Below are 15,225 nucleotides of genomic sequence, written 5' to 3' on the forward strand. Positions count from 1 at the left end.
CTCATGATGCACTCGAGAGCTCCCTTGCTGATCTTTAGAACCTTGACGACGGATAAATGAGGATTGGAAAAGTCTCGATCATCGCCAGGTCTAGGAATCGCGGGCGGGAAGCTCATACGGTAGCCTGATCTCGAGTTCAGGTGGTTTCCATGACAGAGGACTCGCCGCAGACAACCATCAAGAAGCAACGAGAGAGACACGAGGAGAAATGGGGTTTTTAATAATTTTAATTTTTTCAGATTAAAAATTCTTGACTTATTTAATTTTTAAATTATGAGTGGGTCCCATTATTGCCAAGTTATCATTTAACAAATTTAATGGAGGTTGGACATTGCAACGAATTCATAAGTTAATGTATGACATTGTAATATTTAATACATAAAGTATGAGATTGTGGTTCAACCATAGTTGATGTAGTTTTTATAATTTATCTTCTTTTTTTTCAAAATGTTGCTTATCCCCAACTCTCAACAAGGCAACAGCATCTTCGACCAATTCTCTCTCAACTTGTGTGACCCTTTCAAGGATTTCCCATTCCCTTCATCCTCATCACTCTCTACATTCCCTGATTTTTCTCGGGAAAATCGGCTTTTATGAACACTACAGTCGACTGGAAGGAGACCCCCGAAACCCACGTGTTCAAAACAGACATTTTGGGGCTGAAGATGATGTGCGGAAGCGTCAAATATGAAACCAATAAACTACAACGGCAAAATATGATAAGACAAATAATCCAAATGACACAAGGATTTATACTGGTTCGACGAAAGCCTACGTCCAGTTCCGAGACGGCGAGGAAATTCCACTAATATCAAAAGGAGATTACAAATAGAGTTTTAACTCTCAAACCCAAATCTCACATACACCCAATAGCTCTCACTCTCACAAAGAACAATTTGGAGAAGATGGACACACATCAAATACCATCACTCCCAAAAGCTACACAACATGTGGCAGCAACATCTTTGATTGAGGGATTACTAACAAAAGGGGATTACAAACAAATGGGAAGGAGCATCACTGTTTCAAATGGGAGAGCCGAACGCTCTCCCTGGTATGGCTCTTATCTGATGCCGCTCCCCCCATCTCTCCCACATTCGGCTGCAACCTTTATCCATACAAAAGCATCCAATAAAAAATCCAAAGTAAAGGAATAATCATTACTTTACAAACATCATCATGACCTTCCTTTTTTTTTTCAACAAGCATCATCATTGTGTCTTTACTCATGATGTCCACCAAACTTTTCTTTGTTTAGTTTACTAGCCAAAAGGCATTTGGCTTATTGTCCACTTGGCCACTAATTTGGCCACTATCCAACAGAAGAAGGATGAGGTGAAGGTGGAGGTGGAAGACAACAGGGTGCTTTAGATCAGCGAAGAGAAGAATGTGGAGAAGGAGGACAAACACGACAAGTGGCATAGAGTGGTAAGGAGCAGAGGCAAGTTCTTGAAAGATTTCAGCTTCCGGAGAATGCAAAGGTCGATCAGATTAAGGCTGCCATGGAGAATGGAGTTCTGAGTGTGATCGTACCAAAGACAGAGGTGAAGAAGCCTGACGTCAAAGCCGTTGAAATCAATGGTTAATTAATAGTGAAATAATAAGATTATGAATGTTGTGTTCTTAGGAAATAAGATTATGAAATAGAGTGCCCAAAAAAGAGTGATTTGTGTAATTGTTTGTAAAATAATGACTTGTGCGTGGTTAATTTGATACAAATTTGGATTTACGCGTTTGAAAATAATATTAAGTGAGGATAATCGGAAAACAGCTTTTGTAGTAAAAATTTAGATTTAAACTTTTTGGTAAAGTTCATTAGGTTTCATGTTCGAATGTGAAAGTTATATTATTTTTCTGTTACTTGTCATTTCACTCTATATTTTTTCACGCGGTATCATACCATTGCCAAGCCCCTTTCTCACTTCTCCCTCTTCGTCTCTCTACACCTACATCCCGTCTTCTCTCTCCTCTGTCTCACTTTCAATGCGCAAAACATTTTTGTGAGTTTTTAGATTTTAAAGCTCTGATTGGATCAGTTTGAATGAAAAGTTTTAACCAAGCTTCTAAAACTGGAGAAAGGATTTCTAGGCAGCAAAAGGCAAGACCCATGGCGTACAATTGAGATTTTAAAAAAAATGGCTTTGAGATTTGTTGGTTAGGATGTCCTTCCCTCAATTGTGAGCAGCTCTTAATATGCTTTCTTCGCAGGCAGGCGAATTGGAGACAATAGTATGCTTTTGAAGGAGTTTCTTAAAAAAACACTTTCAAACAAATTTGTATAGAATTTATATGCTACGACTAATAGTAGCCCTACTATTGTTCGAAATAGATTACCAATTCTAATTGTGATGTTTGTACTGTAAAATAATGTGATGCCTCGAACGAATGAGGATGGCTCAAGCCATGTATTGTGCCTTGAGAATGTGGGGTTGGGAAGCAATGCATCCAATTTTTCTTTCACTTTATCCTTCTTCTTTTTTGTTAAAGAAAGTACCATATGGTTCGTAAGCAAAGTATCCAAATCTTTTTCACTTTTTTCTTGATAAAGAGAAATACAAAATGGGTTCGAAAGCAATGCATCCCATTCTCTTTCCCTTTGTCTTTTTCTTGTTAAAAAAGAATGAAAATACCTTACTTCAGAATCACCTCCTCTTGAGGTAATGCTCGTTAAATATTTTTTTTTTGCTTCTCTATTTATATTGTTAGAGAACTCTTATTAACCTTTCCCCATTGAAGTTATCTGCTCATTGCATTGCTGAGGTAACATAATATGTCCTCCTTGTGCATGATACCATTCAACATTCATATTTTCTAGCAAATTCATGAAGTAACAATGTCAGCACCAGACACATGAGTTGTTGTTGAATAAGGCATAGATTTCAAAATTTCACTTTTACTCTAGCGAACTGTTGCATTGGGTTGATTTACAATACAGGTACGTATGTACATCTTGGAAACTTTATTTCTTTTCAATATTTGTTGTTTTAGGTGTTTATTTTTACCCATGTGTGACTAAGAAACAAAAGTGTTTGGTTTTACAATATATTTTCTAGCAAATTCGTGAAGTACCAGATCCAGCACTAGACATATTGTTATTGAACAAGGCATAGATTTCACAATTTCATTTTTTTTCCCTACCGGTTAGTTGCATTTGGTTGATTACAATATAGGTACGTATGTTCTTAGAAACTTCATTTCTTTTCAATATTTGTTGTTTTAGGTGTTTGTACTATATGTTTATGCATTTTGATGTTCATCCACGTCAACTGAAATTGAGCTAATCCCCCCCTTATAATCGAATTTTTACTTTTCTCACTCAATACAAAAAGTTTTAAATCATGTCTGCTATATGGTGGTGAAATGTAAACTATTAGAAATTTGTATGCTGTAAAATAATAATGAGTAAATAAATATACACATGCAGTGAAACTGTCAATTGAAAATATAACTTTACCCATTGAAATTCAATTTTCTTTAACTAAAACTCATCATAGTATATTTTCCTAACAAAAACTCATTGACTTTACCTCTTGAGAAAAAAAAAGGGCCTTCGGGTTTTTTACATATATATTTTTTTTCACTTCTCCTATTTATATTGTTAGAAAGCTCTTATTAACTCTTCCCCATTGAAGTTATCTGTTCATATATTTGCATTGATGTGCATCATCTTTCCTCCTTGTGCATGCTAACATTCAACATTCAAATTTTCTTGCAAATTCGTGAAGCACCACTACCAGTACCAGACATATGATTTGTTGCTGAACAAGGCATAGATTTCAAAGTTTCAATTTTACTATGTTGGACAATTGCATTGCGTTGATTTACAATACAGGTATGTAGTACTTCTCGAAAACTCTATTTCTGTCCAATATTTGTTGTTTTAGGCATTTATTTTTATCCTGCTTGACTAAGAAACTAAAATGTTAGTTTTATAATCTAGTGCCCACCAGATATTCTATTTCAGGATCCAGCTCAACAATTTTATTGATTAGGTTTTGACTTCACACAATTTTGTATTTTTAGATGTTTAAAATATCCCTAGTAACTCATGTCAGATTAAAAACAAATTTTAATATCATGATTTCATTGCATATTAATAATAAAAGTATATGATTCTACGGTTTTCATTTGTTTTATTTTATTTTTTTTCCTTTTTAAATTCCCTAATTGCTTTTCAAATTTTCATAAATTAGGATTTTTTTTTTTGGTTTAATTTTTCCGTTTTCAAAATATGGGAGCATTAGTTACCAACAAAATATAAGAATGTTATTTTTTTTTCAAAATTATTTAATTATATTCTATATAGATATGGGTAAATTATTTTACTACACATATATAATAACAATCAAATGTGCTTAATGTATGTAATAATACATGCAAAATAATTTACCTACAACATAAAGGATGTGATTTGGTTCAAATTTATTTTACCTACATTTCACATATAGATATGGGGAAATTATTTTATGTAGATTAAAGTACCTACTTAAAGATGAAGAATGTGAATTGGTTCAAGATTTAATTTACAATTATTTCAAATATATAGATATAAGTAAGGGGAATTTTGATCTAGGTGCAACATCCCTAGCATTTAGACTTTTTTATTAAACTATTTTCTACAATTTTGGTGCCATGTTTTCTAAAATGTCCTTCTTTTTGAAATTCAAAATTACATGAAGTGCCATTGATCCACCAATTTATTCAAAAAGTAGCTCCGAAATCTAGCCTTCTTCAAACCAAATTTATTATTTTTATTAATCCAAAACAAAGACACATATTATTAAGTTATCAACCAATGATATGTGCCAAAAATTAAAATTAAAATAACCAAAACTAAAATAAAACGTACCATAAACTAGAATTAAACGTACCAACACTAAAACTAAACGTACCAATCAACGATATATACAAAATAATTCTCTCACTAAAATGTATACATAATAATTTCAAAATATAAACATCCACCATTTTCATTATCTTGAAGGTAAAATTATATTTTAATTTTAGGAGAAAAAAATATTTTTTACGAAGAAATTATAACAAAGAGATAATTTGATAAGCATCAGGTGGGACTTTGTGGCAAGGCTTCATATCGTTTCGGGTTTGAACTAAGTGATGCTTAAGCCTTAAGTATGAGTCATAGAGGAAAAATAACAAAGATCTACACAAAACTCAAACAAAAGATAAAGATAGAGAAAAAAATAGATAAGTTTTCTGTCTGGGCTCAAAACTGTCATAAATAGTGGGCGATGGAGGAAGGAGACGCTTGAATTTTGAAACGAACCATGAGGGTTGCTGAAAAAAAAAAAAAAAAAAAAACTAGAGGAGGTGTGGGGTCTATGGTAATGGGATAAGGATGAATGAAAAAAACAATAAATCAAAAATATAAAGAAATAAAATAATTGAAAAAACCTGATATATCACGTTGCTTGCTGTATGGTGTAAGCTTTACAATGGGCTTACAATAATGTTGTTTAAATTCATCTTTTGCAAGAATCGAACATAAAGCCTTTAACTTACAAGTAAATAGAAATATCACTAAAATCCTTAATGAATCCACGGGTATTCAATCAGGATTTTAAGCGATTCTCTGAAATTCAATGTGTATTCAATCAGGATTTTAAGATAATTTATTAAAATCCTTAGAAATCTGGGTGTATTCAATTAGAATTTTAAAGAAGTTTATAACATTCCAGGTGTATTCAATTAGAATTAGAATTTAAAGAATTTAGAAAAGTTGAGGAATTAGAGGGAATTGGAGAGATTTTGTAGTGTATTTTAAGCATTCACAAATCTCACCTCTTCCCCATGAGATTTCGAGGGAATTGAATCAAAATTTTACATGGAATCTCTACAAATCAGGTAAACTCCAAAAAAATTCATAAATTTATAAATCAATTAAAATCTCTCAAATTCCTAATTGAATACACCCCCTTTATATTTAAACAGGACAAAAATATATGATTATTAATGTTGTGTTGGGGTGCTTCTTTGGTTTAGGCATCAGAGCACTGAGCGCGGGACTTAAAAAAGCCACCAACAAAGAGAAGCATTCCAGCCGTAGTCCTTGATTTCAAAAGGAAATGGAAATTATAATTGCAATTGCCTCAAAAGTTGGAGAGTGCTTGGTCACACCAATAGGAACAGAGTTTGGCTATTTGATTAATTACCATTCCAACCTGGAAAATCTTAAGGGTGAGATAAAAAAGCTTTTTGACAAGAAAGATGGAGTGCAAGGATTGGTAGATGCTGCCCAAAGGAACAGTGAAAGGATCAAACCTGATGTTCAGAGTTGGCTAAATAATGTGAACGACGACATGGTCAAAAAAGTGTTGCAGTTTGAGGATGAAATTAACAAGAAAAGGCGATGTGTGTATCGATGGAGCTTGAGTCGGAGAGCCTATAAGATTAAACAAGAAGTTCTTCAGCTCCAAAACGAAGGAAGATTTGAAAATGTGGCCTATCCTGCACCTCCACCAGAGATATGGTCAACATTCGAAAATGTTTTTAAGGATTTTAAGTCCAGAAGGGCAAAGATGAATGAGGTGATAGAGGGTTTTAAGAGGGAAGAAGTACGAAAGATCGGGATTTGTGGAATGGGGGGTGTGGGTAAAACCACAATGGTGAAAGAAATCATCATAAGATTGGCAAAACTGAACCTGTTTGATAAAATTGTAATGGCAACTGTGTCTCAAAGTCCAAGTATTAGGACGATCCAGTTGGAAATTGCAGAGGAAATAGGTTTGGAATTGAAGGAGGAAACCCAGTCCGGAAGAGCACGAAGGCTACATAGGAGACTCATGGAAATAAAGAGGATCCTGATTGTATTAGATGATGTCTGGGCAGTGCTTGATTTTGAGGCTATAGGACTCCCTTCTGGAAATGCTCATGAAGGGTGCAAAGTTTTGTTGACATCACGAGATTCGGACGTTTGCAACAGGATGCGAAGTCAACAAATTATTGCAGTCCCGATTTTAACACCAGAAGAATCACAGGAGCTCTTTCGAGAAATGGTGGGTGAATCCTTTAATGATCCTGATTTACGTTCCACTGCAAAAGATGTATTGAAGGAATGTGGAGGTTTACCTATTGCAATTGTAACTGTTGGAAAAGCCCTAGAAAAGAAAAACAAGCATGAATGGGATGATGCCCTTAATCAGATGCGAAATTCTACCCCAGTGAACATCCCTGGAGTGAATGACACAGTTTTTTCTAGCATAAAATGGAGTTATGATAGATTGGAGAGTGATGAAGTTAGGTCATGTCTTTTACTTTGTTGTTTATTTCCAGAAGACTATGATATTCCAATTGAGTATTTGGTTCGATATGGGTGGGGTCGAGGATATTTTAGCAGCAGCGTTACTTTGGAAGATGCAAGAAATAGAGTGCATTCTTTGGTTGACCAACTAAAAAGAAGGTTTTTGTTGCTAGATAGTGGCAAGAGTGAGGCTACAAAAATGCATGACGTAGTTCGCGATGTTGCCATATGGATTGCTTCAAGAGATAAAAAAGGATTTTTGATAAGAAGTGATGCTGAAAATAAAGGGTGGCCAAATTTAGCTACATATGACCATTACACTACAATCTCACTTGTTGGCGATTTGGAGATTCCAGTTGGTTTGAAATGCCCAAAACTTGAGCTTCTACAGACGATGGAAGGACTTTTTTCAGAAGGTAGCATGAACAACATTTGTAAGGCGATGAAAGAACTGAAGGTTTTAGCTTTGGTGGGAAAGGAAATGAAAAACCGAGTCTCATTAAGATCACTGAAGAATCTGCGGACCTTGTGCCTAGATGGGTCTAATTTTGATGGCACGTCTACTGATGTTATTGGGAGTTTGGAGAATTTAGAAATCCTCAGCTTTCGGGATTGTTATTCCATGCGTGAGTTGCCGAGGGAAATTGGACGACTTAAACAGTTAAGGTTGTTAGATACGACAAACTGCGAGGAACTTGAGGTGATTCCACATGGTATCTTCTCCAGCTTATGTAGACTTGAAGAGTTGTATATGGTTAATAGCTTTAACGAATGGGAAATTGGAAGAGGAAGAGAAGAAAAGGGGATGGCAAGCATTTCTGAGGTGATGTCTCTGTCCGATCATTTGAAGGTTCTAGCCATAGAGATACCCAGTGTCATCCACTTGTTGACAAAAGACATAGTCTTGAAAAGCCCAACAATAAGATTCCTTATACGCTGTGCAACATGGGGACGGCTTTTTTCAGAGATGAGTACTTATGCATTCGAAAATTGTTTGGAGATTAGTGAAAGTGATGCAAGGGAGTTGGAGGAGAGTCAAGCAGTCAAACTTTTGTTGAAAAAATCTAAAAAATTGTATTTGTCGGAGGTTAAGAATTTCTCTGTCCTCACTGATTTAGACCAAGAAGGATTTCAAGATTTGAAAGATTTGCAGCTTTGGAATTGTCCACATATCGAGTATCTTGCAAATGGAACAAGTGGGTTTTTGACCAACCTAAGATTCCTTGAATTGGTATTTTGTGGTGTCTTAAAATATGCCTTTTCATTATCAGTAGCAAGAAACTTGGTACAACTCAAAGAATTAAACATTGATGGATGTGGTCAAATGGAAGAAATTGTGTCGAAGCAGGGGAGGGAACATGAGGAGGAAGCCGATATGATATCTTTCGATAAATTAACCAATTTGACTCTCGAGGGTCTAGGGAGTTTGGTTGGTTTCTTCCAAGCCAAGAAGCTATACTCCAACCAAGAGGTATGTCCCACTCTCCAATCTCTATGATATGAGGAGGCAGCCGATATGTGGAAATTTGAAATTGTTTAACTGATAATGATTTTTCTTTTTCAGGAAACAACGGCAAGGGTTGAGCATCAATCTGCAGGCGTATTTGAAAAAGCAATATTTCCATCAAAGTGCATTTCATGGTTTCCAAGTTTAGAAGAGGTAGTATTGGGACGTATGAAGTTTGAAGGTGTGCTATTTGATTTGAAAAACATTCCATCTGGATTTCAAGGCTTCCAAAATTTGAGATATTTGGAAATGAGAGAATGTTCTGGTCTAGAATATGTGTTCTTGCATTTAATTGCCCGAAAACTTTTGAATCTTGAAGAGGTAAAGATATTAAAATGCCCGGACATGGAAGCTATAGTCAGAATCCCAGAGGAAATTGAAGAAGAGGCGACAAAATACATGATTTTGTTTCCGAAACTGAACACATTTGAACTAGAAGACCTGCCTCGTCTCACAAGTCTTTGTCCAGAGGGATTTACATTTCTACGGTCATCCACAAAAAAAATGCACGTGAAAAGATGTGAAAATTTGAAGACATTGGGTGTTGTAATTCCACAAAGAAAGAAGTTGGAGAATAACTTGAAGAAGGATTCAACAAGTCATGATTTCAGCACTTCTCCAACACGTTCATCAAATTGGTGCCCTGCTGGATGTGGATGCGCACCATATTCAAGACCAAACGCCCACCGCCCCATTGAAATATTGCCACGTCCAATTAACCTGGAGGTAAGCTTTTAAATCAGGTTCAATTAACCTCTATAAGTACAACTTTTAATCAGTATTGTATCATCTTGTTGATCGTGCTTAATTTTCTAGGTTACACAAACTAATCTTGAGGACTCAAATGATAATGATAATCTCGAAAATCTTACTGTAAGTGACTGTAATTCGATGGAAGTGATTTTCCAACTCAAGGGACCGAAGCATGAAGAAAGTAGTCACTCCATTGAAGCATTCAATAAATTGAGTTCCTTGCGGTTAGATAGATTGCCAGGTTTAACGCGTGTTTGGGAGATGGGTAGTTCACAACCGATGTTGACAGGAAGCAGCTTCGGAAACTTGAAATCGCTGGAGGTTGGTTTTTGCAACCAGTTGAAATACTTGTTTTCATCGTCCATAGTCAAACTTCTCGTGAGTATAGAGGACATAGAAGTTCATAACTGTGAGAAGATGGAAGAAATCGTTGCCGCAGAAGAAGAAACTGATGAAACAATTACATTACCTAAAGTGAAGTCCATCAAGCTTGAAAGTCTGCCAAAACTCAAGTATTTTTGTGGTGAAGCTTATACTTTGAAGTTGCCGTCTTTGGAGTTATTGGAGTTTGATGACGTGCAAAACTTAAGCTTATTAGCTCCAAAGCTTATTGCCACACATCCCCGATTGCAAGTACGCACCGCGTTGGGAGTGGCTGAATGGAAGGGGGACCTCAATGCCACTCTTAAGGAATATTTACGTCACAAGGTATGCTTTAATATAAGGTTTTTAATTTCCAATCATTTATGGCAAACACCACAAAAAATTCGACAACAAATTTAGGCAAAGCATAATCAACAGTTCAGATTTAGTTTGACGAAAGTGTAATCAAAATTTAGTCAAAAACCATACACACACACACACACATATATGTATGTGCGTATGTGCACACTAGAGTGTATTTAGATATGTTTTTCTTCTTTTGAAAACTCAATTAGATCTCAAGAAAATATCTGCCTTTTATTTCTAACACAGGAAGGGTGAAGATGATGAAATCGAGAGGGAGGACGAACACAATTAATTGATCAAGCACAAAGGTTAACATGTCTCCATCTTCAACTTCTTCTAGGCTTAGTAAAAACTGCTATTTTCGGAAACACATATACAATAAGCATAACCGTTTCAACTTATTTGAGTTTCAGTGATTTCTAATATTCTCCAATGCATGCAGAACAACAATTCAAAGAAGGTTGTGGCTTCAACAATTCGTTTACCATCTCATATGTACAAACCAATAAAATGTCATTTGTTGCATCAGACTTTCATTCCAAAAATACTATTTATGTTGCTTATTTTATGCATGTATAATAAATTTCGAGTGTGATTGTTACTGTTTGTATCTAAGTTCGCATTATTAATGTATGTTTATTTGCACCAAGAAATGAGAAATGCTTATGTAAAAATAAATGAATAAGATTAAACAAGAAAAACTTTACGCTACTCAAACTTGCAAACACTCAAACTACAAGCATTATGAATAAACACGGAATCAGGCTACGCAATTGCCTTCATCATAACATGATTTTGGCCCCCATTTTATAATTTCCTACCACATTTTCACATTCTTTCCATGAATTTTATAATACATATGCAAAAGAGTTCAATCTAGGGGCTCCAAAAATATCACAGACAGAACAATTAACACAAATCGAATAAAAATTTGAAATCATGAATCGATCCCAAAACTGAAAGTTGAAATTTTTGAAAAGAACTTACATTGGAGGACAGCCCACCGGGACAGGATCATTTATACCTCTTGGGTCGAGAATATTGGCCGGAAAACCGCGGTGACCGTTTCTTTGATATGAAATTGAGGAAATTTGGCTACGGATCTGTAGAAACTAACTTGGGAGTTGGAAAGAGGATGGAAAGAGGAGTCTGGATATGTAATTTGACGGCCGTTGGTGACCCGTGGGCGAAAATAAACTTCATGCGAAAACAAGACCAGATTGAGGTAAGAAAGAAAAATACATACGCAGAAATAACATGTCAGTCAGGCAAGACAAGTAATTGCAACCATAACACAACACAATGAAGAAACATACCATGAGGATTTTGAACAAACATAATGAAGTGTAACCAACAGCATACAAATATCAAAAATATAGAAAAGAATGCTATACAATCACTATAAGTGATTTCAAAGGCCATCTTCTATTTCTGTTTCTGGAAAAAAGTCATGTCGTCAAGATGTCATTCCATTTCCTTACCATGATGAGTAACATGATATTTGAACTTGCTTGCATTCAGAGATCAAACATGGTGGGGTTATAGAGCAGGTGGAGATGTTTTTTCTCTATCCTCAATCAAAATATCAATGTCTCCCTCCTCCCTCGATCACTGTCTTTATTTGTGTGTCAGTTTCAAGCAATGGCTTTGCTGAACGAGAGAGGGAGAGGGGAAGGAGTTCCCAAGCAAATTATGAGGAGGGTGGTGGGGGCAGACTGCTCCGATCACAGATATATTTCAAGGATCACAATTAAAGACTTGCAATCTTTTATGGCTGCCAGTTGTGGGACACTCGCAGTCAGACACACACAGATGGAGACAAAACACAAGCAAGACTTGTAAAAGACTTTGAATTAGAATTAGTAAATTTGTGTGTGTAGGGGTGGCTCTGTATGGGGTTCCAAACTGAAAATGGAATTTCGAATCCCAAATCGAAAATTTTCAAAACGAGAATTTGAAAACCAATCTTGAATCAAAATTTCGGTATTCCTAATTTTCGGGATTCACAAAATGTTTTCGATATCAGGATGCGTCGGGATTGAATTTTGGGTTTTGGGCTGAAATTTGAGTTCATCATAACATGATTTTGGCCCCATTTTCTAATTTCCTACCACATTTTCACATTCTTTCCATGAATTTTATAATACCTATGCAAAAGAGTTCATTCATTGCCTATTTCAAAACAATACAAGGTTCTACAGAGTTCAATCCCACATCATGTTATAGACATGCTTCAACTACAGAGTGCAATACCAGAAGTCTCATCTCCGACATTCATACAGAATATCGAATAAAAATTCGAAATCAAAAATCAATCCCAAAACTGAAAGTTGAGATTTTAGAAAAATAACTTACATTGGAGAACAGCCCACGAGAAGAGGATCATTTCTACCACTTGGGTCGAGCTCCAATTCCGGCGATATGGCCGGAAGTTGGCCGGAAACCCTGGGTCACCGTTTCTTAAATTTGAAGTTGAGGAAAATCGCCTACGAATTTATAGAAACCAACTTGGGGATTGGATAAAGGACGGCAAGAGCATTCTGGATGTGTAGTTTGAGAGCCTTTGGTGACACGTGGACGACAGAGCTCTTGCGCCGGCACTCGGCAGTCGTCGGCTTGCTGTTTAATGGGCTCCTGTTGCGGCTCAAAAGACGAGGAGGAGAGAGGATACGGGAGGAGGAGAGAAAATGGGTTTCTCACACTTTTTACATCTTAATTCTTTTCCGTATTTTTTTTTATAGAATATACGATATTATCTATCACCAAAATTGATTTTGGTATGTGAGATGAGGTGGAATACGTTTTAATGATAATTGTGGTTAGAAATAATATAATTTAAATTTATATATGATAATAATTGAATATAAAATTTCTTACTTACGAGTTATAAATAAAAAAAATACCATTAATTTTACTTTTAATCTAAATAAAAAGAAACAAAATGAAAAGGAAAAGAAATAAAATAATTTGAAATAGAAATGAAAAATAAAGGTTAACTGACAGAGCCCACCATGATTTGCTGGATTTTGCAATATGGCATCCATGATTTGCAGAGCCCACCATCGCAAAGAAGGAAAATTTGGAAAGCTCAATCCTTGTCTTTTTCTTATGTAAGTGTCGTTTTAGTGAACCGAATGTTCCGATTCCAACATCCAAAATACCGCAATGTGAATTTTTTTCATACTACAATTGGATTGTATCTTAAAATTATGAAGTTTTGGAGCATTGGTCACGCCATCAAGCTCCTTTGTGTTGGATTTCGTTAGAGATCGTAATTAATCCATTTCCTTTTTTGTGTCTCCCTCCAAAACCTTAAATTGAAACATGAACTCCCTAGCAAATAAGAGCCCAATTTGACAACCAAAATCTTCATCGTTCGAGCATCAATGTTCTCTTAAATTCGCTGCGAGCAAACCACCATGAAATCTCCTTCATGTGCATCTCATAAAATTAGAACAATGCAGGGAAGATTAGTGTGGCTCCTAAGCTAGGATTACACTTATGAATCGCAAAATAATTCCTCCTCCACTCTTTGATTCTCTCTTTCACTGGCTAACAATATTTTACTCTACCGTTTCACCCCTAAGTAAGAAATAGCATCTTTTTGAAAATTTCACATTTGACCTTAATTTATCTCTTTTGCACTATTTGACTGAACGACAAATTTTGATTGTCTAAATATTTATATCAAACTACAAATAATATTGATATTATATATTAATAACGTAACTGGAATTGTAGTACCCAACATATCTATCTTGAAATAAATTTTGTTGTCTATGAAGCGGCCTACTCGACTCTCTCTTGTACTCTTTAGTCCAGTCCATTTTGAGTTTGTGTAAATAGATCATTGTTTAACAATTGACATTCAATATTGTGATTTAGTGGTATTCATCATCACTTGTAAGTGAGAGATATTAGGTTTGAATCTTGGAGTGACGAGTTTGTGTAATCATTGTATTAAAGAAAAAAAATATTTTTGGTCGGACAAAAACACAAAAATGCCCTTAAAGCCCAAAGTGCCCCCACTACCCTATCACTGCCTGCAAGTTCTTTCCTCGCCTTTGTTTCCCTCCCTTTCTCCCTCTCAGACATTTGAGGACTCAAAAACTCTTTTAACTCTCTTCTTCTCACTCTCAAATGTCACCCTTTCTCAATCATACGCACGCCCAGTGATCTCTGAAGCACCAATTTCTCTTCCCTTTGGCTCTCTGCATCTCACCAGAGGTAAAAAGCCCCTGGTTTTTTTATATTTTTTATTTTATTTTATTTTTATACTTTTTCCTCAGTAAATTTAATCCAATGGATTTTTCGTGTACCCTTGCAGTAATACAGGAAGATTTTGTAGTATTTCTGGTTGTTGGATGATACTGGAATAATTATTGGGATTTTGAAGAATTTCTGGTTCGTATGATATATTTGCTAAAAGACCCAAAATTTTGAAGCAGAGCGGCCATGGAAAGGTGTTTGAAAAGAAAATCATATGATGAGTCAATGGAGTCGTCATCGTCTCCGAAGGAGAATGACAAAAGCTCGAAACAAGCTTGCGTCGAAATCAACTTGGAAGGTCTTCCTGTTGATGCCTTGCTGCGCACTCGAATTTGGGATTAGCATCCAAATGTTCGAGTTCGAGAGCAAGTTCGAGGAGTATATATGCAAAAAGGTCATTTTCAGACTCCAGACCAGGACTTCCCCCACAAGAATACTAGTGGGGGACCGAGAAGGTTTATATCTGCTTGGTTTATGAGTTTCTGACTGGTTGGAAGATAGTATAGCGAAAGATGCTTCATGTTGTCTATGCTGTTATCTGTTTAAGCTAAATACAGGAGAGCAAGCCTGCGGTGATTGCTTTGTTAGTAAAGGGTTTTGAAATTGGAAGAAGGAAAGGTTGGAGGGTCATGTTGGAGGACGGAATAGCGCCCTCAACCAAGCTTGGAGAACCTATGATGCTTTATTAAAGCAACACCAAGCACGAAAG

At 35.8% G+C, this 15,225-nt stretch overlaps 1 protein-coding gene, 1 long non-coding RNA gene and 1 pseudogene across 6 annotated transcripts; 2 read left to right on the forward strand and 1 right to left on the reverse strand.

Moving 5' to 3' along the window:
• Positions 1-447: 447 nt before the first annotated feature.
• Positions 448-1,656, forward strand: LOC103422700 (18.1 kDa class I heat shock protein-like; annotated as a pseudogene).
• A 1,050-nt stretch (positions 1,657-2,706) lies between these two features.
• LOC103412965 (probable disease resistance protein At4g27220) lies at positions 2,707-10,857 on the forward strand. 4 transcript variants are annotated; one of them, XR_011572875.1, is made up of 8 exons: positions 2,707-2,935; positions 3,054-3,170; positions 3,726-3,832; positions 6,001-8,729; positions 8,823-9,491; positions 9,582-10,226; positions 10,494-10,555; positions 10,690-10,857. XR_011572875.1 is itself a non-coding variant. In XM_070807681.1 (7 exons), the coding sequence occupies exons 4-7, from the start codon at positions 6,084-6,086 to the stop codon at positions 10,500-10,502; spliced, it is 3,969 nt and encodes a 1,322-aa protein (XP_070663782.1). In that variant the 5' UTR covers positions 2,707-2,935; positions 3,054-3,170; positions 3,726-3,832; positions 6,001-6,083; the 3' UTR covers positions 10,503-10,857. The 4 variants fall into 4 exon arrangements, 2 of the variants coding, with proteins under 2 accessions (XP_070663782.1, XP_070663781.1); XR_011572874.1 differs by having other exon boundaries at positions 9,582-10,555; XM_070807681.1 differs by having other exon boundaries at positions 10,494-10,857.
• On the reverse strand, positions 9,142-12,979 carry LOC108170824 (uncharacterized). Of its 2 annotated transcripts, none has more exons than XR_011572894.1 (5): positions 12,603-12,979; positions 11,235-11,444; positions 9,988-10,173; positions 9,638-9,890; positions 9,142-9,485 (listed from the first exon to the last, which is right to left on the reverse strand). It is a non-coding gene; the product is annotated as an uncharacterized lncRNA (long non-coding RNA). The 2 variants fall into 2 exon arrangements; XR_003766637.2 differs by having other exon boundaries at positions 9,988-10,202.
• Between the last annotated feature and the right edge of the window lie 2,246 nt (positions 12,980-15,225).

Source organism: Malus domestica, chromosome 11 (assembly GCF_042453785.1).
Source record: "Malus domestica chromosome 11, GDT2T_hap1".
NCBI classification, from domain to species: domain Eukaryota; kingdom Viridiplantae; phylum Streptophyta; class Magnoliopsida; order Rosales; family Rosaceae; genus Malus; species Malus domestica.